This window comes from Nipponia nippon, unplaced genomic scaffold (assembly GCF_047370975.1).
Source record: "Nipponia nippon isolate SJK-2023a ecotype South Korea unplaced genomic scaffold, ASM4737097v1 scaffold_4, whole genome shotgun sequence".
NCBI classification, from domain to species: domain Eukaryota; kingdom Metazoa; phylum Chordata; class Aves; order Pelecaniformes; family Threskiornithidae; genus Nipponia; species Nipponia nippon.
The window spans coordinates 75921526-75945048 of record NW_028262358.1 but is presented as its reverse complement, the minus strand read 5'-3'; the positions used below and the strand labels follow the sequence as shown (position 1 = coordinate 75945048).

General features: G+C 39.7%; 1 protein-coding gene across 1 annotated transcript in view; it reads left to right on the top strand.

The window, feature by feature from the left end:
• CCDC162 (coiled-coil domain containing 162) overlaps nucleotides 1-23523 on the top strand; it is a 40159-nt gene that overhangs the window by 1360 nt on the left and 15276 nt on the right. Inside the window, 9 exon segments of the mRNA XM_087776386.1 lie at nucleotides 2028-2140; nucleotides 2642-2855; nucleotides 6770-6990; nucleotides 9378-9474; nucleotides 12281-12481; nucleotides 13473-13594; nucleotides 14608-14789; nucleotides 14792-14835; nucleotides 18300-18365. Of these exon segments, the coding sequence (XP_087632512.1) occupies nucleotides 2028-2140; nucleotides 2642-2855; nucleotides 6770-6990; nucleotides 9378-9474; nucleotides 12281-12481; nucleotides 13473-13594; nucleotides 14608-14789; nucleotides 14792-14835; nucleotides 18300-18365 (1260 nt within the window).

The window sequence follows — 23523 nt, the reverse complement described above, 5'->3', positions numbered from 1 at the left end:
TGTTCAAAAATAAACCCGCATTTTTCTGTCAGGAAAAGCTCTCACATATAAAAACATAGAGTTGCTTCCCACCTCAGGCTGACCCTGACCAGGAAATATTTGATTACTTGATGAAAAATTCAGGGGGGGGAAAAAAAAAAGCCATTGGGTTGCCTCATGCAAGCTATGTGATGATTAGTGAAAAAAAAAGAAAGAAAACATCATTGCACTGTACATCTTCTGTCAAGTGGACTGAGTCCACGACCGGGCTGGGAAAGAGTACCTGTTTGGGGGCGATGCAAGGCACATGACTGATCTCAGCAGCATTAGGTTAATTAAAAACCTAATTTTGAAACAGTCTAGTCATGATGGTATAGCAAAGCTACAATTAGATCCTTCACAAAAAAGTGCTGTCCACGTCTCAGTGTTTTTAAAATAAAAATTCAGCTGCTACCCTTTTTTCCTCATTTTACTGGCATTTTTCAGACAGCATTGTCTGTATCTTTTTAAAGTGGAAAATTTAAGTGTAAATGCTTCATCCCATGCTTAGTCCATATACTTATTATGACACTTAATAGATATGTACAATTAATGCTGTTGGTTCAGGAAAATATACTTTAATTCTATTTGACCTTACATTATTTTAAGTAATAGTGACTGAAGGACCTAGTTTTTCTAAAGTTTAAGAAATTAGACCTTTGGAGTCAATGAGGACAGGATGAGTGAGGATGATCATGCTTAGTAAGGATAGAGAAATCAGTTAACAGATAATCTATCATTGCGAAGATTATGTAAAGAATCCGTTGTTTGACAGTTTGACATCAAGATTTGTTTGGCTTGAAGGAATTTTTGGAGACAAAATATTCATGTCAACTTGCAAATTCATAGAACAGACAACGTAGTCCTGAGTTTACCTGTGTCACTTCTGTGAGTATCTTTGTTAGGATGTCTCATGTTGAGCAGGATAAATTTGACAAGCACCAGTTTGTGGAGAGACATTAATGGGATTTTCTCTAATCAGAAAAAACAATGCCAAAATCAATGCTATAAAACTCTTAACACACTGAAAAGAATTCCAACTTATGCCATCTAAGTTCAAATAAATTGGTAAAATAAATTGGGACAGAGAAGTGGGTTAAGAGGACAAATTTTTCTTATATACTTGATATATAAGTAAGTCTGAGGAAAGTAATTGGATAGTGCCTAGTAAATCACTGTCCATAATGCTCCACAATTAATAAATACTGTGTGACTCACAGTGATCTTCTCATTTACACTGGTAGTAATGCCAGTCTAATTTCACTGATGTTAGTGGAGTAACTCCTGAAGCATGTGAGAAGGCCTTGGTGGAGTTGATAACAAGGCAGGCATAGCTGTTTTCCTGCTTGCTGCTCTTCTGCTACTCTTTGTAGCACATTCTTGAGTGTGCTGGAAAGGAGTGAGAGAAAAACCCAAGTACTGAATTTAATTTTACAGAACGTTAGCTAGAGCATTTAATATATTTTAATATATGCTTGTTTTGGGCGTGTTGTGTATACATCACAGTAAAACTTCTCTACAGCCTAGTCTGATGTTACTTCTTTGTTGCCATGTTGCTATGATTTTGCCCCATGCTCAGCCTATGATCTGCTGGAGCCCAGAAATCATTTTTTTCTTTTATGACAGGAGGAAAAAGGATGGACTAGGAGGTCAGAAATGTCACTAGCCATAGCTGGGTCGAGGTTTTGATAAAACATGTTCTGAATTTCTTTGGAAAAGTTCCTCCATCTGTCCCTTGCTGCAATCTTGTCTTTGGAAAGGGGATAGCTCTTTCAGACAGCCCAGGGACTTCATAAGGATAAAACACTAAGGACTGGAAAGCAATAAAATATTGTGGAGTTATATGCCATGATAATTTCACTGCTGGCTGGATTATGAATTTCATCCAGTATGGCACTTCCTTTCTTTTCTTTTCCTTTTGTTATGATAAAGCCTATGCATAAAGCTGTCAAATAAGAATCATATGCATACTTACCACACCAATTTTTAACCATGTGTGTTGGAACTAGGAACTAACTACCAAGGATGATAATAACACAGCTGCAGCTCACAGTGGGGACGATGTAGGAAATGTCAGCTCCGGTAAGAGTCCGGCATCCTTCAGAAAGAAGAATGAAAGAGGGTAAAAAATTTTTTGTTGATATGTGTATATATATATGTATGTATATATTTAATAAAACCTGAAAAAAGGAAGAAAAATGATATCAACCTGCTGTTTCTCTGACAGAAGCAATAGTGCCATTCCATACCGCAGGTTTCCATGACAGTCAGTCCTGTAGGCAGCAGCAGCCTTCTCTTAGACAACAGACATAGCAAAACTGTCTTTTAGAAAGGTTTAGAAATCTCCTTGAGTAGCAAAAAATATAATTACACTTTTCCTGTCTGGAAAAAAGTATAGTTATATGGGCAGCTTGCTGCTAGGATTAGAAGAGGGCACTGCGACTGCCCACAGGGAGCACGTGGTGAGGAGAGGAGCCTACTCGTCCCTTCTTTTCTTACGTCACCTGAGGCTCCGGGAGCTAAAGGTAAAAAAATTCAACATAAAATCTGCAGAGATCAGAGTTAATTTTTTTAAGAGGGGTGCTGTCACCGAATTGAAAATGCAACTGTGTGTTTGCTCCAGTTTGTTTCAGCAAGTGTGCCTGGGAATCTTTAACTACTTCAGGTCCGTGGAGAGAAGCCTGACCATCAGTACTGCTGGCCTCTCCTTCAAGGCTGGTTGCCTAATTCCCAGTGCAGAAGACACCTCCTGGGTCAGTGCTGCCAGAGGAGGCACTGGTGGCTTTGGCGGCCTGAGTTCACAGCCGTATATTCACTACACGCCAGCTGACTACAAGGTGAGCTACCACCCAGCCTTTAGTCTTCCAAAACGCGTGCTTCAACAGGAGTGCCTAATCCAGTTCTCTCTTCCATGCAAGCTATGTTGCGATCAATTGCTGAATCGTCTGAGGGATTCAGAATCACATGTCTCACCTTAACAGACTAAATACCTGTATCTACCAGCAGTCTGTAGCAAACCTCTGAAAAACTTCAGGCACATAGAAGTATCATGTCAATACTGCCTGCCAGATAAACATTTACTTAGACCAGTGCTGCTGGCTGTGCTTAAACTAGGACCTTTGTAAGTCTGGGTTTATCACACAGAGTAGATGTTCCTGACAAATATGAGACATTTTGCAATTTATGGATATGCTTGTTTAAGTAACTCCTAATGACTTCTAAAATGTATTATTTAGATCTAGGTAGAGTTTAGGACTTAATGTTTTTAACCTTGAATGAGGGCATGTGGCTGAAGTGATATAATTAGTACGCTTAGCTTCACAGATGGGAAAAATAATAATTCGAATTAAATTCCTAAGGCTTATCAAACTTTGGTTTCCCCAATGCTTCTGTAAAATACACTGAATAGAATCAATATATCATGCTGATGTTAGTAGTTAGATGTGATATAGTATTTTGTCTTTCGAGCTGTAGAATTTCCTTGCAGCTCTGCTACCTAACACTCATCCCAAAGTTCTCATGTAGAAAGCCTAAAGAAGCACAATAACATTTTAATAGGAGTTTTTTCAACATTGTGAGCTCACATTTATTTCTCATTTACTGAAAACTTGTTTGTTTGTTTTTTGCTGTAGAAACACACAGAATCAAACCCACAAGCCACTTCATGGAAGAATTGTGGCTAGAACCAAAAAAGAAGTAGGCTTCCTGTCCCCATTTATTGCTTATGTCAACCCTCCCCCCTCCAAAAAAAAAAAACCAAACCAGAAAAAAACCTTCATGTCCCTAAACATAAAAAAATCTAAACCTCTTTGAAAATAAAGTGTGTGGGGAGGACATAGAGTTGATGATATTTTTAAGGTATCTTTAGTTTTATTTCTAATATGGCCACATTTATCCTTTAAAAATCTAATAAATTAAAATTCCTAAATGAAAAGCTACTTAGAACTAGAAAACTGTGATTTTCCACTTAAGAAATGTTGAACTGGGTGGTCTAGTATCTTCCAATTTTCAAGTCAGAAAAAGTAATTTAAAAACTTGTGTTTTGCAATGGGAGGTGTCAGTTTTCCAGGAAGCAGGCGTTGTGACAAACGCTCCTTCTGAACTCTGCATAATATAAATTTATTTTCATTCCCTTTTTTTCTGTCATAGAAGAAACGATGCAAAGATCAGTCCTGACCTTCCATCTAAGCACTCTCTGATCTGGAGATTAGCTGTGAAATACTTCAGAGAGCTCCTAGCAATGAGAGAGACATTATTTCACAGCAGCTTCTCTTTCCCCTAAACTAATACATATGATACGGATATATATGCTTGAACTTCGACTAAAGCTTAGATAAATATTTACTAATCCTATCACAGTTTAATTAGCAACAAATTTAGAAGCAGGGGCAACAGTATTTCCTTAACAACAGTTTCTGATGTGTTTTTGTTGTTGTTGTTGTTTTGTTTTGGGTTTTTTTTTAATGTACTGCACAGACTGTCTCTCAAGAACGGAAACAATAGTAGAACCATTTTACTGGCAAACTAATTTAGACCTATCTAACATACTCTCTGCCATGTGCTATAAACCCAAAGCATATCACATTGTTTCTAAAATACTTCTAGCATCTAATCTATGCCCAAAAATTGGAGGCAGACCTGTGTTATGAATCCCTCCACATTGTAAGCTGTGAGCTATCTGAAACCGAGATTCTGAGACAGTATTGCACCCTCCCTAGCAGACTGCTTGGGATGGAGAGCATCAGAGGCATGAGTTTCAATGACAGAAGGCCCTGCAAAACAATGCATTACATTAAATTAAAACTCTTTTCTGTCCCCTGTTGAGATTCAGCTTGGAAGAAAGTAGATAAAATATATGTAGGTGCATAAGTGTTGCTTTATAACCCAAAAGGGATTTGTTAAGCCCCAGAGCTAGAGGAGGAAAGCCAAAATCTGCAGGCAAAAAACACCGCACATAAATATCCGGTTACTTGATTTGTTGCTATAGACATATAACTGGGTATTAATGTTTTTTATAGGCATAAGTAGTATTTAGAAGGCTTGGGTAGTCTCTTTAAAATATGACTCCCAAACCAAACAGGACAGGGAGAAAGTCTTCATTTCATTTTGGTTTTGTTTTGTAAGAACTCTTCAATTTTGTAGTCACATGCCCCTTCTGCAGAACGCAGTAGTCTTGACTGAGATTTTTAGGAGTGGGACAGAGCAGAAATCACAGGAAAAAAATCAAGGAAGTGGAGATATTTCAATGAATGTTCTCCATAAGGATGTTTAGAAACAACTAAAAGCCCCTACTACCTGCTATGGTGAAGTCAGCCCAGTATTTGCTCCGTTATTTATCTAAATCAAGTTGAATTTAATTCTTCTATAAAGGGCTTTGATTTAACCTTTAGCAAATTCTGTACCTCATCACTAAGAACGGTGAAATAAATAGTCTGTTCAGAAGAATAAGGAAAGAACAGAGAGTGCAGAACACCGTGTCAGAAAAAGGAGAGGAATCTGACCAGGCTGATCCACCGTTATGTTCAAATTAGGCGTATATTTTGCAGGGCTGCCTCATTAACTTTGTGGTAAAGAATGAATTCTGATCCAGCACAGATCTGTGAAGCTGGCAAGCTGTTCTTCCCAGTGCGTTTAAATTTGACTAAGATTTCCATGACTAAAGCGAATACTTTTTCCTTTCCTCCATCCTTTCTTTTAATAGAATGAGAGACATCCAGGTGCTAGCAGGTAAAGTTTGGGTAGCATTGGGGATCTTGTAAAGGAAGATGTTAGGAGAGCCAGTGAAAGTAGGAAGTCCCAATACACTGTGCATCATTATTTGGCACTGAAGTGAGAACAAAGGTGCATTACATTCCAGGAAACAGTAAAAACAAGCAGTAGAAAACGAGGAGCTTGCATTTGCTTGCTAGCTTCTTACAAGAACCACTTTTAAAGGTTTCTATGGCTATACCCCTATACCAAGTGTTTATTTACACTGGGAGATTAACTTCTCTAATTATACACCTAGAGACAGATGTATGTAATTCCCTTTGTGGCTCTCCTAGTCAAGAAACAGAATATTTTGAAAGCAAACGCCACTTCTGCTGACTGCAGTACTGGATTCTTGCCTGGGGTGTTACCAAGCTAACTAGTGACTCACTGCCAAGGTAGATGATTCTCTTTTAAAGACGTTGATGTTTTTTTAGAAAAGTAAGGTCATTGTTAAACTGTTCTGTTGAACAAGTGCTGATGTCACAGCAATTTGGGACATCAGTCAATGGGCGTTCCTTTTAATTAGTGCTAAAGTCTTTGTGTGTGTGAGCTTATCTCCAAATCTTGCAAGCGTAACTTACCCAAGAAGGCTTTAAAAAATGTTGACTTCATATTCGAATATCAGAATTTCAGACACTTTTTGCCAAGTCTGAGCTAAATTAGAAAAAGGGAAAAAAATCATACCTTAGTTCAAGTGCTAATCTTCTCGTTTTGATGCCTTCTTGGTGCTTTTTGTGGATTTATATGCCTGAAGGAAAAACTAGGCACGACAGAAATTTCGTGCAGCTTGTCTTATTCCATGATAGTATAAATGAAGCCACAGTGTAGGTGTTACCTGTGAAAAATAATACTTTGGCAATATTTTATTTTATTGCTCTTTGCTAGTGACAAAATACCATGTCCCTAGGCCAGGTGCACCCTTAGGTATGTTGATTATACAGAATTGCAATCCTTGCAGAGCTGACTGCTTGTTTCTCTGTCTCTCTTTTTCATGGCATAGGTCCACAGCGCTCAGTTCATGGAATTTGCAGAGGTGGAAAACCATGATGACTTTCACGCTAGCAAAGATGGATATATTCACACACAGGACCAGCGAGGGGTTTCCATAATATATGATGTGGCTTTAGAGGGCCTGAAAGAGTTTGAGAACCAGATGCTGCTTGTGGCCAGCCAGTACATTGAGAAAGATAAAAGTAAGATATCTACAGGTCCAAAAGACCTGTGGTAATTTGGTTTGCTGTTTTCAAGGTAGGCTGATCCTATGATGTCTTGAGTGTTGCTGTACTTCTGCAAGACCAAGTGCTGACTGGAATTTTGGGATCTTTCTTTATCCTCCTAGTTAGCTAAGTGATGAGTATGTTACAAAGACCTTACTGAGCACGTGGAGTCGCTTGTCAGATGTTGTTAATATCACAGTTTTGCACTTATTCAGGGTCATAGACATCAAAGTCATCCTGGAGGGAAAAATAACATAGAAGGGACATTTACTGATGTAGTTAAGTAATATAATGAGCAAGCACATCTTCAAGGCACAGAGAGAGAGTCAGAAAAGAAAAATGTTAATTGTTTCTGAATGTCTTTTAATTAATGTATTGGATTGCTTTTCTGCAGAACTAAATTTACCTCCCACCACTTCTAAACTCTTCTCAGTTGTAAATAAGAAGCTGCAAAATATTTGACTTCCTTTTTTCCTCCTGCCTTTTTTTTTTTTTTTTTTTTTTTAGAATAAGAGCTGAGTTGAGGCAGACTGTACTACAGATTTCTAAAAAGAGCAGCTGTACTTCTAGAACAGTGAGGAGGAAGAAGCTTGTAATTGTAGAAAGTATGGGGGGAGGGCCATTAGAAAATAGTGAATAAATGCCACAAAGACCTATGATATTCAGAGAAATGCACAAAATACCTCTTAAATCACTGGAATTACGTTCTGTATTGATAGGATAATGGTCTGATGTTTTAATATGTGTCCCTAAAATTGAATGTTCTGACAGAGAATGCAGGGCAGAGCTGAGGATTAAGATGACGAAAAACCTTTACAAACCTGTGAATGCCTAAATGCCTGCTAGGGGCTGCTTTGAAATCACCTAAAGGTCCTCATTGCAGACCTTTTTCTGGAGCATCTTTCATATGAGGAGAGGCTGAGAGAGCTGAGACTGTTCTGCCTGGAGAAGGCTCAGGAGGGATCTAATCAGTGTGTATAAATACCTGGTGTGAGAGAATGAAGAAGGGGGAGCCGGACTCCTCAGCAGTCCCCACTGACAGGACCAGAGGCAATGGGCACAAACTGAAACACATGAAATTCCATCTGAACAGAAAAAAACACATTTTTACTGTGAGGGTGGTCAAACGCTGGCACAGGTTGCCCACAGAGGTTGTGGAGTGTTCATCTGTGGAGATATTCAAAACCTGACTGGACAGCCCTGGGCAACCCACCCTAGGTGACCCTGTTTGGGAGCAGGGGGTTGGGCTGGGTGACCTCCAGAGGTCCCTTCCAACCTCAACCATTCTGTGATTCTATCATGACAGGAGGCAGACTACTGAATGAGGTAAGGTACTCTGGCTGGTGTAGCAGTTCCTGTGTTTACATGTCAGTTCATTATCACCATCACACAGTACACCTGAGGACTGGTCATGTAGAACCTGTGCTAGCTCCTTATGCTCCTTCTTATTATGGTCTCTTTCTGTGTGCCATGGACATAAACACTTTTAATGCTGACTTCTTCAATGATCATGGACTTCAAATGACGCTCTTGTTCAGCTTTTGAAAAATAAGACACTTAAAGTCTGGACCTGAGGAGTAGCTGCTGAAGCCTCTTCTATTTACTCCATGGCTGATTTTTAACTCTGCAGCTCTAAACATTTCAGATTCACTCTACTCGATTTATCATTTATCGTCAAAATTAGCTCTAATTTAGATTGTATCACAACCAAGAAACCAAAAGCATGATTTCTTCAACGATTTCTCATGGGCTGCTGCTGTAGAAACATTTGTACTGATTTTTTTCCTTCCTTCACAGTCATTTTTAAATTATGAAGACTGACTTTTCTAATAGCAAGCCATCTGAAAAGAAAGCCCTCCCCTGGGTGTGCACTCTGCCCTGCTATATCTCTTTGTAAAATTTATCTTTGAGTAGTTCGTGCCGCGTTTCTTTGATCTGAGAGTGAAGGTGAGGAGGTGAAGACGATCCCAACATGATTTGGTGCTGTGAAAAATTAAGCTTCTCTTCACTTTCCTCCCTTAGTTTTCTTGTGCTTTCTCTGGCTTTATCCCTTGATGTGGGTCTTTTGAACTCCAGCCATTGCCCTTTATCTCAAGGAATATTTGTTAAAAAGATGATGGAAGAGATATTTTTAAACCCAATACCTGCTGCGCTTGTTTTTTGCCTTGCAGAATACTCTGGGGCCCTCCAAAGCTTATGGGACTTGAAATCTTTTCCTGGCCTAGGTTTCCCTGCCAAGCAAAAACCACAACCCTGTGCTATAAATAAAAAGAATTATGACAAGCCCTGGGACTCTAGGCATGTGGAAATCCCTCTGATGCCGGCATCTGCTTGTTTTCTACTTAATTTTTTTGTCTTAGGCAATGTAACTTGTGAGCAATTCAGTGGCAGCAACATCCTTGGCTGGGCACATGCCTCTGTGGATCAATGTGCTGTGCTGCTTGACCTCTGGACCTGTGAAACTGCTCTCTTGGAAAAAAAATGCCAGGTACAGAAGCTTTTCTTGCTCTGAAAACAGTGATTTACAATCCGTTCACTTCAGGTTGTGTAAGGTTCCCTTTCAACAGTATGTCTTGTTGTGTATACACATGGAAGCCAGAGCCAGCAGCCGTGGGTGGTGGTACGGGTTTCAGATGCACTGGCAACCTGGTGCTGGGCTGGGCTGGGCACAGAGGGTTGGAGCTGCTGGGTGCTGTGAGTCGGGTCTAAAGGACCAGATGTAATGGGTTTTGCAACAAGAGAGTCTACACAGCCTCTGTAGCTGCTGTGCCAGGGGCTGGAAGCACTTCTGCAAGGCCTTAGGGAGAGTCACCCACCACTGGGAAGGATAGTTGGGAAGGACAAGGCCATCTCCTGAGCAAAACTGCAGAGTGTGTTGTGTCCCTCCTTGTGTGCCAGGGAATGGAGCAAATGCAGACTAGGACGAATCAGGTCCAGCCCTGAGGAGCCGGGGCCACCAGGAAGTCCAAGATGCATTTTTTTTCTGTAGTCCTGGCTGTCCCTGCTTTCTGGGGCTGGTGCAGGAAACTTTTTATGGCTGTCATTAGAACTATAATCATTGCATCTTTGTGAAGCCCAAGGAGGAGAGACTCAGTCTGCAGCTGGCTAGGCCCATCATTTGGATTACCCTTTGTCAGAGGGAACCAGAGAGATATTTTGCATGTTACAGCATAAAACCCAATCCATTTATTAATAAAACCTATAGTTATGATTCTACATATATTATAAATTTATTTCTTGTTTGTTAGTTAATCTATTTGAGAAAAAAATGCCATGATTTAGTATGGAGTTAAGAAAAACCAACAAACAAACTAAAGCTAAAAATGTGCGTTAAGTGATTCGTAGCTTTGCCATTCACAAGGGCTACTGCATATCCTGCAGGCTTTCCCCTTGCTCTCTCTGAGTCCAGTCATGTGTCTGTATTTTGCCATGGGACTTGAAAGCATACAGGGTTTCTGCCCAAAGATGTGAAAGATGAAGAGTAGACAAGTTCAGAGGAAGGGACCCAGAGGAGCTTGGAAGCCTATTTCTGTCTGTGGGACTCACCAGTCCCAAGGACAGTGCTGTGAGTGTCAGGAAGGGGAAAGGGGCAGGTAGTCCACTTTAGAAGCAGGGAGAAATGGCACTAATTGAGGTTGCCTTCACACAGTTGAAAAGTTTTGTTCTCAGTCCTGGAGTAACCCAGGGCAGCTCTCAAAATAGGAATGCTAGAGGGTGTTAGGGAATCTCCTGTGTACCACTGAAAAGGCTTTAAATAGAAAACCTTTTAAACTGAAGTAGTTGTATGTAGTTTAGGAAATCTCCTAAGGCTACTCTCCCATTTTCATAGAGGGGCTTTGTGTTACAGAGCTGTATAAAATACTGTGTAATTGCCTAGTTCACTAAGTTTTTGTTCTCATCCCAATAGACTTTCCTTTCCATTGCTGTATGATCATGCTAGCTCTGTGAATCTACCTTTTATTTTTATCATGGACCTTTTGTACAAGGAGACTTGCTTTCTTTTTGAAGGAAAAACTCCCAGTAGAGAAGAATGAAACCTCTACAGCAGCAACACACTAATTCTCTTCCAAAACGATCAAAGAGTGTATTCTGGAACTGCTCTTACAACCCTGCTCTCTAGGCAGGATTAAATGTACAGATGTGCTGTTGCTGGAGGTCTTTTGCTTTTAGATGAAATGAAATGGAAGTGGGTCTCGCTAGCTTTGTTTCCAGCTGGGACAGAGTCCTTTCTGAATGAGGAAACAATAACCCTTTGTCCAGCAGCTGAGACAGCTTAGCCACTATAAAACTTCCTTATGGCCTATTCTAGTGTCTTAGCTTCCTCCAGAACAGTTCAAGTCAGGCAGGTCTATGCCAGAAAACTTGACTGTTTACATTGAAATCTGAATTCTCAGCTACCGAGTTACCTCTCAGGGCCTTCTGCATCTTCCTTTTCCACAGTGTTCTCATATTGGTATGGAAAGTAACGTGGATGCTTTTCTACTTTCGTATCAATGTAAAATAGCCCATGTAGATAATTTCATATTGACATGACCAATTTGTCCAGAAGCAAGAGCACTGGCTGTTCATATTTTCAACCCCTTAATTGCCATCTGACCCAAAAGTACTACAATGTCATCGTGAGGGTTCGCATGCTGTAATGCTTGGCACATTTCTTTTTATGTCCTAAGCTGTGGGTATTTGTAATTAAAATTTTTATTTAAATAAAACTTTACAGCTATTCTTGGTAGAGGAGCCTGAAGAGGGCATGCACCTTTGTACATCTTTAGTTACATCTTCAATTAATTTGGAATTTCTCCAAAAAATGTAAAGTAACTGTGACAGTCATTGCCAAATGAGATAATGGAGAGTCTTGTATGAGTCTGCAGGTTTCAGGTTGGGGGAAATGGAGTTTTTCAAAGACACTAAACCAGTGTGTGTGCCGGAAAGGAAATAGAGAATGGATTTGAGTGGAAAGAAGTAGGTGTTTTTAAAGTAGTAAGTACATTGCCTTGTTACTTTTTGAAGGGAAAAATGTGCAGAATAAAAATCTTCATACTTAAGCAGAAAAAAAGCATGTTAACTATGCAAGATTTGGAAGAAATTTTTCATATGTGCAGTTTTTTTCTGTGTTCTGTTCTTGAGCCTTCTGATGAAGCATTGAGTAATATCCTGTGCCAGAAACAAGATGCCATACCGGGTCACTGTTGGTTTGATACAGGTGGCAAAATCCGTGTTCAGAAATCTCTCCCCAACCAAGAATGAATATTTGGGTGAATAAACGTTTCTAAATGTGCTTCTGAATATCTCTTCAGCTTCTAGGTGTTTACTTTGAAGCTCACCAACACGCTTTGGACCCAGAGGAAAGATTTGCTTTGGCCCAAATAGTAACTGACATCATGCATAAACGTCCAAGGTTTGATCTCAAGCTTGAATATTTTGTCAACACCTACAAGGATGAATGCATCTGTTTGCAACTTCACCTCCAACTGCTGAGGGACATAGTAAACCAACAAGTAGGTTGAATTTACAGTATATCCATCCTGGGGAAGTAGGAGATGAAATCCAGAATGAGCAGCTTTGATTATAGCCTGCATGGGTTTGCAGTGTTAAAATTGGTCAATAGTAATTTAACAATGAATTCTATGGATGCATAGTAAATTGAAGGGCTGAAGCTCAAGAGCAGAAAGCTATCGTTTCATCAGTATCAGAAAGAAAATGTTGGAAAGATTGCAGAACTTCATATGTCATGTTAAAGCCACATCTGTTACCGTTTGAGACAACTAGAAATAGTAGTTGAGAGGCGTGGAAGTTAAAATTATAGTTGTTATAAAATTGTTCTGTGATGCAGTGGACAAGGAACTAGTCCTGTTTATAGTAAGAGAGAAGAGACTTTAAAAATAATATAAACAAAGCTTGTACTTTAAAGTGCACTTTGAAAAGCAGTATATTTCAGATAACTGTGAATTCCTGTGCTAATAATTAAAGCACAACATTTGAAATCGTCACATTTTTCCTCTGGTTGAAAAATCTGCCTCAGCTTTTCTCTGTGCCCTGCCACAAGATATTTCCTTTCTCCAAGCTTTGATTTCAGAGGCTGCAAGTTGGGAAGTTTAATTAGCTAACATTTGTAACTGGGCTTTTAGTCCACAAATGGAAGTTTGGGTTTTGATACAAGAGGCTACTCTTGTTCTGCTGTTGCCACAAACGCTACCGTATTGCTAGCAATAAAAATGGAGCCTTGTCAGAATCGTTGGAGCTCAGATTTTGTTCTGAAAGAATATGAAAGTTTCAAAATAATTTTAGCAGGAATAATTCATCTAGAGTGGGTACATATATAATTGACTTGAAAATTTATATATATATATATATATATATATATATATATATAAAAATAGAAATTTTTGCAGCTTATGTTTAAATAAAGAATAGTTGTGTTTGCCTTGATTTCTAGCTATGTGTGAATTTTATTGACTAATGTCACTTGTGTTTATTGCTGAGTTTTAGATAGACGCCCAGAGGGAATACATCCACAAGATGTGGCGGGAAGGTCAGAGAGGTGGCATCGGTGAATTTGGACTTCCTTATAATGTAATTACTAAGCAGCTTATCTCTCTTAACGCTAGCTGGTGAGTAATTATACACTTTTATTTTTCTGGAGAGTACCTCTTTGTGTTCTAGTTTTTGTAACTGATTGTAAAAATTTGGGATCCAGCACCTGAAAATAAGAGTATTTGAAAAAATGACAGTCTTAAGGCGAATCAAGCAATAGATGAGTGTCTCATGTTATTTAGTCTCATGCTATTTAGAAAGCCAGAAAAACGTTCAAAGAAGAAAAGTGATTCCTCCCCCACTGGCTTTACACTGCCCTTTCATGACAATGGATGTGATAATTGCATCTTGCAGTGCACTGGGACATTAATATTCCCATGGGTACAGACCATTAAACAGTAATGATGAAAGTGGGTACTGAGGTTAGCCTCGCTTTAGACTGGCTGCATCAGTATCCTGACCTGCCTTCACAACTTTCACTGCCCTTTGGCCACAGTCTATTACTCTTTCTCGCACAACTCTCCGGTTGGATGTGCGTGTACTCTGTTTTCACACGTGGAAACACGACCTGCAGTACAGACCTGCCACATGTTCCCCATCCTGCAGCTGTGCAGCGCTGTGGGTTATGCGAAGGGTTTCCACAGCAGGTAATCCGCACCCAAAGGCCAAGAGTCCCTTGCCTCTGCTCCCTTCTGGTTTCCTGCCTCTGTCTCAAGCCTCTTGGCCCTATTCCTCCCACACACATATTTTGATTTTGTGTTGGTTATCTGAGGGCTTATTTTCAAGTCAGACAGTTTTAATGGGTGGGCATAATAGACGTGAAAATGCAATTAATAAAACATGTCAGCTAATGAAAGAGAATTTTAAATGTTTTCTGTTTTCATTAGCAAATGAGACTACTTAGATGTGTTCCAACATAATTACGTTTATTAAGGCTTCAGTTCTATTTTCAGATTTGATGATTGATTTCTGATGTGCACTAAAGCCATTGCAATTTATTTTTGCAAATTAAGCAATTGCAAGGTTTCTTTATATATACAATTTATAAAAGCCTTATTAGAGAGCTATTTATTCTTTCTTTGTTTTTAAGACCTACTTTGAAGAACATTTATTTACTGGAGTTTCACCCTTCTCTTGGTCTGGTGTGCTTGATCCCCAAAGCTCTTGAGTATGTCTACCGGGAATTCTACAGCATCTGCAGACCCAAAACATCCAGTAAAGCAAATAATCTAGAAAAACAAGTACTTCAGCTAGTAGTTGATGAGTGGATAACATGGAAAAGACAGAAACTTTTTACAGCTCTCAGATTCAAAAAGATGTAAGTTCAATTTTTATGTTAGTAATGACTCTTTAAAGCAGAATGGCCAAGAGTGTGATCTGGATAGTTCATTTACGCTTGCTGGTTAAAGTTCTAGCTATGTGATTCTCAATTCAATTATTTGCTTGTGATTGGTGAAGATCCATTCCATCCACCTTTAAAACAAGATGTTTTTTCTGTAAATCAACACAGAAAGGTAGAACTCTTGATCTCATGCCAGTATAAAGTAGGAAAAATCAGCTTAATGAGAAGGAAAATGCACACACTTAAAACTGACGTGAGATCACAGTAAGTCTCCAGGTTTTGTGTTTGTGTGTGCACAGTCTGAAGGGAAAAAAAAAAAAGGACTAGACATTAAAGCAAATATTGTTATAGGTGGAGCCGGTTATTACTGTAATGTCTACCATTTCCTGGTGTAGAACTCTGAATTTGGTTGGTTATAATTTTGATAAATGCTAATTACTGTGAATGAAATTATCAATGCTGGATGTCTCTATCAGTTTGATTTTTTTTTTTTTTTTAATTAGACAGCTTAGTTGTTGGTGAGAGCAAGAAATGGAAAATAAATTATTTTATCTGTTTTCTTTACAAGATTGTGATACAGCTATACTTTGGAGCATACATTTCAGATTTGAGAATGCTCATTAGGTAGTGATATGCTATGCTTTCATTCCTGCCAAGTTTAGCCAGCATAAACTAAAATAAAATAGGCTATTGCAACATGTTCAGTAGGAAGACATTATCTGAAGTTTCTGTGTGCCCTGGTGTAACTATAACCTGAGGCAAATCGGGACTTTCCACTGTCCCTTCAATAATAGCTCTGGTCTAAGTGATCCATGTTTGATTTGGGTCTGAGCATTGGAAGTGAGTATGAGAAGCTGTTAGCCTGCAGTGCCACTCACCACTCACGTTGCCTTCACTGGAGGCAACGGAGGAAGCTGGCTGAGCAGATCACAGAGGAGAAGCGGCAGCTCTGCTAGTGGAGCAGGAGCTGGGCAGGAGCATGGAGAAAATACAGCTGGCTTGGTAAGTGGGATGGCAGCCACTAAATGGGAATGAAGATTGAGGTAGACGAAAAGCTGGGGGACAGAGAGTAGGACTAAGACCCAGTGGGTTCCTCCCTTTTCAAAGGAAAAGATACGGGGGGGAAAAAGTGCACTGCAGATTGGGACTGGGGCAAGAAGGCACCTCAGGTGGGGTGGAGGGTTGAGAATGGTTTGCTAAAGAGATGGGATCAAGCTGTCCAAAAGCAGTGATAACAAGACTTGCTAATCAAGGGAGTGGGGATGAAAATGAAAAGTTTGAGGCACGGAGACGGAACTGGTTAGATGAAGAGACTGTGAAGACAGTGATGGGTAAGACAGTATAGAGGCAAACTAAAGGCAGAAGGGCACAGCCACTTTCCATATTCCCCTCCCTGCCCTGGAGCAAAACCCAAGAATTACTGATCCAGCATCAATTTGATGCCAATAAAATCCACTGACGGTGCCCACTACTCTCTTGTCCACAGCAGATCACAAATGATTCTTTGCTTTTTTAGTTTTAAATCCTAGAAGTCAGTGGCAGAGTTCTGTGATGGATCTTACAGTTACCACATTGCTGTTGCCAAGGGGGAAAGGGAGGGGGTTTGTTGTGTTTACTTCTTGCCCATTCCTTTTCCTCCAACAGAAGCTGCAGATGAGACAAACATGCAAGCAGGCAATGTTTAGAAAGACACTAAGGTTGTAAAAGTCAAACATTTAAATTTTAGGAAATCTACTTGTGCCAGAACATATTTAGTTTGGTTTCCTTTTGCATAGCCATGATGATGCAGTCTTTATATGATCACATTGTTTTTCTTTATGACTTTGGTATGCTAAAATCAACATTTCTGTCCTTCCTGGACTGCTTCTTTTGTGACCCTGGACCTCATTCTTTCATGTTATTCTTACCCTTCACTAAGGATGGTTTTACAAGATCCATTTCTTATTCCTCATCTGACTTCCTAAATGTCTGTATACTTCATAATAAACAAATTACCCAGGGGTGAGGTACAGATGCTGCCAGCTAGGGAACAGGTGCTTTTCCTCTGTAGATATACCAGAGTACCAAATGAAAATAAGAGTGAATTCTGGAATCAAAAGGCTAAATGATCCCTGGGAAGCTCAGAGACCTTTCTTGCTCACCTCAAGCCAGGATCAACTATACTTATGTTATTCCCATGAGATAAATAGCTGTCCTGTTCTTAAACGCATCACGTGATAGACTTTTTCAGGCAGTCTGTTGTAGTGTTTCACCAGCTTCACCTTTAGCAAGTTCTCCTTAAAGTCTAGCACAGATGCGCCTTGCTACAGTCTAAGCTTATTACCTCTTCTCTTTTCCTCTTTGGAAATAGGGAAGATGCTGTTCTCCTTGTAGCAGCTCTGTGAAGAAGCACATAAAGATGGGTTGTCCTGTTCTACCCACCCAGAGTCACAGAATTACAAAAGCACATTGGGGAGAAGGACAAAATAAAGTTGCGCAACTTCTGACACAACTTTGGGTGTTGTCTTTTCAAACTTTTTTTTTTTTTTCAGTGTAGCTGTGAAGATGTAGCAAATGGCAGGTGTTGAAATCTAGATATTTGTTACTAATAACTGCATGGCTGGGTTCAGATTTCCTAATGTTCTGTGATTCATTGGTCATAAGCAGCAAAGCGTGAAAGCCACTCGGCTGTACCAGTGGCCACATCTATCCTGTCTGACATGAGCAGGGTGGCACAGTTGTACAGGTTGAGACAGCTAGGGACAGGGAGCATCTTCTCCTGCACGCACAGCCGGGAGCTCTTCTTCCACTGCACTTCCACAGCACAACAGCCAATGGACCATTTTCTTCTTTCCAGCTCTCCACATTACTGAGCCGCAGCTTTTGATCATTTTTCTTTTCTGGGCTTTCTGCTCTTTTGGAGTTTTCCACTGTCCCAGTAGGAAAGGGGTCCAGCTCTGCTGACTTAGCTGACCATATGAGTTTGCTGTCCCCGTTTTGGGAGCATCATACATACAGCGGCACGTGTGCTGGGGTCTGTACACTCTTTAGAGGAGGAATGGTGCCAGCTAGTAATAAGTGAACCAAGTTGCAGAGCCCCTGCTTTAGAGAGGTGTATACATCTGAAAGCCTTCTGAATTTTGATTATAATAAAAAAGGCAAATATCTTGTGTTAGATATAAAAAAGAAATTAAAATAAACCTTGTTAAGTCCTCCAAGTAAAGCCAGGTTTATAGATTCAGTGTTGCTTCACCTTTGAAGCAAGTGGCAAAATGCCAATGTATTTTTAGGGGTCAGGGTGGACACAATTCTGACCTTGCATGGGTTGCAAGTCAGAAGCAACTCCAGTCATGATTTATTCCAGAAAAAGAAAAAGGAGAATGGTCCCCTAAAGTATTTAAAGACTTTGTCATCTGTATGTGAATGATTTCTGTGTTTCCTTTTTTTCCCTTTCCTTGCAGTTGTTTGCCAACGTACTGATAGAAGACTCTGTGCTGGTGCGAGAGATTGCTCTGTCACCCTTAGAGGTGGGAGCAGAGGAAGAAAAGAAGACAGGCAGAGAAAAACAGTTCTTTCTCCTGGATTCCTTCTCCATGCTCCTGGAGCTTGCCACGCTCCACCATCGGCTGATAGAGGTGGCGACAGAGACTGCGTGGTTAGCCAGGTTAGTGGGTCAGTAGTGCTGTTTTAGCTATGGTGACCTCAGAGGGGTCTTGTTTGTAGGGAAAAAGTAACTTCTTTTAAGGAGACCACCTGTTACAGTTGGAAAAAAAGAGAGAGAGGGAGAATGCCTGCATTTGTGTTGTGGGAGATATGTTTGCTTGTTATGTGGAGATGGAGTGTACCTGGGGTCTGCAGATGTTCATCAGTTTCAAAAGTTGAGACCACGCTGCTCCTCAAAGCTTAACAGAAGAGGCCCTTTCCCAGTGAAAACACCGAAATTTTGTCGAAAGGAGGAGGAGCAGGAGGAATTCACTGATTGAATCAACACAAAGATGCTGCCTTCTGCAGAGTTTTACAGAGATGATTATTTTAATTGCCCTCTTATGAAGAGTAGTGCAATATAAGAAAAGGCACACAAGAAGTACAGGTTTGTTCACCACCAGAGGTAGGAAAAAATAAAAACTGTTCTGGCTATGCTGATCCTTACAATGACAACTAAATAATCTACACAAGGGAAATCAGTGTCATGCATTTGTGGAGTTATCAGCTGGAGGAGATGACAATTTGTACAGGAAGACAAAGAAGATAAGGACTGAGCTAACGGGGAGACTACAAAGGGTAGTGTTGAACTACTGGCTTGGAGGCAGGTTATTGGTGAAATTCCTATTGTTCAGCTCCATATTACTTGACATTTTTATTAATGATCTCAGTAGAAAACATAAGAGGGTGTTATTAAATTCAGGACATTGTAGTGCTGGCAGATAAAGCTGATATGGAAAATAAATGGAATATGTTACAGGAAGAACTCCCGGTTCTAAGGACTGGAGTAGTAGAAACGAGATAAGCATCAATAACACAAAGTTTAAGGTTATGCATAATAATAGGAAATTCTCCTGTGAACTTTGAGCTTATTAGTTGGAAGCAACAGAAGAGGAGAAAGAACTGGGTGTATAGCTGGCCACGGGATGATTGTAAACTGCCAACATATTGCAGCCGTGGCGGGGGAAAGCCATTATATCTTACTGTAATCAGGCAATAAGTTTTGTAACCGGTAGATAGAGGGAGAATAAATTCTGCCGTGTTCATGATTCTGGTGAGACCTCACCTGGATTATTAAGTATAATTCAGACATTTGTGTTCAGGCAAGATAAATTCAGATTGGAATGGGAGCAAAGATGATCTAATAGCATGCTGAGGGGAAACAGAGACCGCATTTTACAAAAGCAAATGAAATATCTTGGCTTGTTTATCCTAGCAAAATGAAGGCTGAGAGAAGATAAGATTGTTCTCTATAAATACACCAGGAAGATAGGCGCTGGGAATAGACAGGAGCTATTTAAGTTAAAGGCCAATTTTGGCAGCAGAACAAATGGGTCTAATCACTGTGAATAAATTTAAGCTGGAAATTAAAAGGGGATTTCTAAGAATCAGACAACAAAGTTCTGGAAGGGAAAGAGCAAAGGGTAGGAAACCAACAATTTTTAAATGGGGCTTGATTCATTTATGAAAAGGATTTGTGGGATGTGATTGCTTGCAATAGCAAAGTTGGGTGTGTAGGGTAGATGACATTCCAGTCGTGGTTTTTTTGTCTTAACCCTTTCTCTAGCTTTCTTCTTGAAAATTTAGAGTCTGTATCAAAAAGTCAGCAGTATTTATTTTCAGCAGCTGAAAACCTAGACATCTTTAAGATATGTGAGCCACAACCATTCAAGTTAGCTTGGTGGAAAACCTGATTTTCTGTCACAACTCTTTTCCACTAAAATAAGAACTTTGTGAACTATCATTTGATATCTGGAACTTTCTTGGGCAAACTAACAAACAGGTTAATTTACTTCAACCCAAGCAATTCCATGAAGCAAGAAGGTCTTCTTTCTTGGCAGTTTGTGTTTCTCGTTTGGACACTCAGCTTTCTAATAAAATACAGATTCTAGTTAAACTTTTTCCACTGGTTGAGTTATCCCTGTGTTCCTTCACTCATACATACATACACACACATATATTTTCTGGTAATTAATAAGGGGTAAGGTTACACCGCAACTTTTCACTTAGCTGAAAAATCAATAGCTAATCACCTTTTTTTCCTTAAACCTGTAGGAACTTACTTAATATCTTGAAAGCCCTGTCTCTGTATCAGATTTCATTAATATTCACCAACTGCTTTAAAAGTTATCCAGAGGAGACAGAGGAGCAGACCGCATCATCACATGGCTGCATTTCTTTGGGGTACAGGGCTAAGAAGACATACTCATCTGAGGTGACATACTTAGAATTCCCTGAAAAAATAGCAGTAAATTGTCATTTTACAGGATGGGAATTCAGTGGAAAGTTATGACAAAAAGTAAGACCTCATGATGCACACGTAAGGCCATTAAGCATAACGTTATCTTAATTTAATAGAAGATGGTTATGTCAGTCTAAATACTAGTATAAACCTATATAGTTTATTTAATATGACATTTTGAGGTGCTATTTTTACATCTTCTTTAGATGTGATGGAGTTCACAAATCATTGTAATATGGACAGTTAGAGACTCAGATTTAGACTGAAACATCAGAAAGGTTAGTAATCTTTTTTTCCTGCTAAGTAGAGTAAAATGAAGAGAGTACACCTACATTTATGGATTCCTCTGCCTCATACCATAGCTTCCATCAGATTTTTGAGGAGGATCTGCCAGAATTACTGCCATTACTTGACTGTCTCTCCATTCCTGGAGTGGAAAGTCATTCACATCAAAAAGTACATGTTTATGTTGTATGCACTGTTCCTTACAGGCCTTGCTGCTTCTTGTCGTTCCTCAGTGTTCCTCAGTCCTCAGTTCCTCAATATTCATCTTCTACCATCTGATGAAAAGGGACATCCTGTGGTAGAATAGTAGACCTAGACAGTGCAGCTTTAGTCTGAATTTTGCTTCTTTCTGTTTTTGTTTGACACAGTCACCTTTTTCATATATTTCTTTTTCTCTATTTTTCCCCTTTACACAGTACTAATAAGCTGATTTGTGTGCTGATGTCTGTTCTGTATAAGCTATTTGTCTGTCTATACTGGTCAACTAAGAGAGCAACATTTATAATAATTACAAAGAGCTCTTTGTTTTAAGACCTTAGAGTTGATTTTGGCTGTGCTCCATATGACTATTGATTGATGCTCATGATGTCTTTTATATATTATTTTGTCTCCTCCCCTTTTCTTTCCCTTACTTTACAGGCAGGGAATGCTAGCTGATTTTAAAGAAATAAGAGCTATGTCTTCTAGGTCCTGTTTGTGTCTTTATCACATTCTCACAACATAGCTTCTCTGTCACCTGATTTCTTGACTGATAAAACACCTGCCTTAGATGTTAGGAGGAAGCAAAGGAATGTCTTATTCCTTTGCAGTCTGTATCAAAAAGTCAGTGTCTTTCATATCTTCTTACACTATATGAGAAGAGCCATCACAGGCCAGATCAGTGTTGCTGTGGTCTTGCATCTGAAGGAGGGCAGTGATGGATCCATACGGAGGGATTACAAAAAGCAGGACAGTGCCCAGCTTCTGACACTTGGTGCTTTAGAGATTTCCTGAGCTAGTGGTTGCATCTAGACCATGTGTTTACTGTCTGCTGATGGACTGCCTCATAATTTATTATATAGGGGAGGTTGTACTGGGGTTGTGTCATACTGGGGGCTTCTAGAATAAATGTTTCTTAAGCTATGAAGTCACTGTTTTAGTAGTAATAATGTGTATGAGCTCTGCTTGTCTATTGAAGCTTCCTCTCTGGCAGACAGTCCTCTTCCCAATTTCTAGTCTAAAATAATGTTCTTCATCTCTCTGCCAAATGCAGTCCTTTCTAAATAGGAATATTTAACATATTTCCCTTCATTTTCCCTTATAACATTGTAGACTCACAACTTATTGTCCTTTGTTTGTCTGTGTCAATCGAATGGGCGATACTAAGCAACCATCAGCTATCTGGGTACAATGCTTGTTTGCTTCGTACCCATCATAGTATTTCAGATGCCAAGAAACGTTTTAAGTTGAATGCAGATGTCTCATTGAAATGAGCCTGATGGTTTCTAGACATGAATTGCTTACAGCAGGAAGACAGTTGATTTTTCAAATACATCCCTGTATTTTTGTTTCTAGATTTTATAAGGCTTTTGCAATAGAAGCAGGTTTTGGGGAGTTCCATTTGTACCTGAGGCCCGTGCACTTCGAATCTGCATCTCACAGGGAGAAAGCAGACCACCTCCCACCAATATTCATTACATCTCTCCTGGAAGATGACAGCTGTGTTGACAGGTAGACTGAGCTTTTTCTGTGTTTCACAGGGCATAATCTCTTTAGATTGGATGAGATCAAGCCTTTAGTCTGCTTAGGCTCACATATAAGCCACAAAAAATTCAATGTGTAAAATACATAAAATTATTCAGGCAGAAAATGTAAAATGCTGCATGATTTGTCTCCTTTTTGTATAGACTCTGGGATGGAATGATGCTAATTTAAAACTGTTGAGCAGTGGAAATGAGGAGACTTTGAATTTGTGTGGAACGCTGGCAATTTCGGGACTAAAGTGCATTTTCTATGAAAGTGAGGGATGCCTAATGGGGCTGGCCCGAAAGTGATTGCCCCAAACCCCATAGGTAGCAAAACAGGACCGCAAAAACTGTTGTGAATAAGGTCCTTATTCTGAGCATGAAGAAAGCTTGTTCTAGAGTTATACTGCACTTCATGAAGTGGCATCTTTGATCTTTGTTTTTCAACTCAGTGACTACTAGACCCAATCTCTGCACAAGGAAAAGGCTATTTGTTATCTTCCCTTTTCCCCTGGGGAAGGTGACTGGAACAAGTAGATTTTACATTTTCTTTGATTTACTCTTTAAAGAGTTGGTAAATATGTGTGTGGATACACATACATAAATACACGGGTTTTTGCATGTGTGTTTGTGTGTCTTTTAGATCAAGGTTTATGAGGAAGAAAGGAAATAACCTGTGAATTCTCTTACTCGATTCAGAGAGGGCAGCCTGTCAGTCGTTCCCCATGGCTA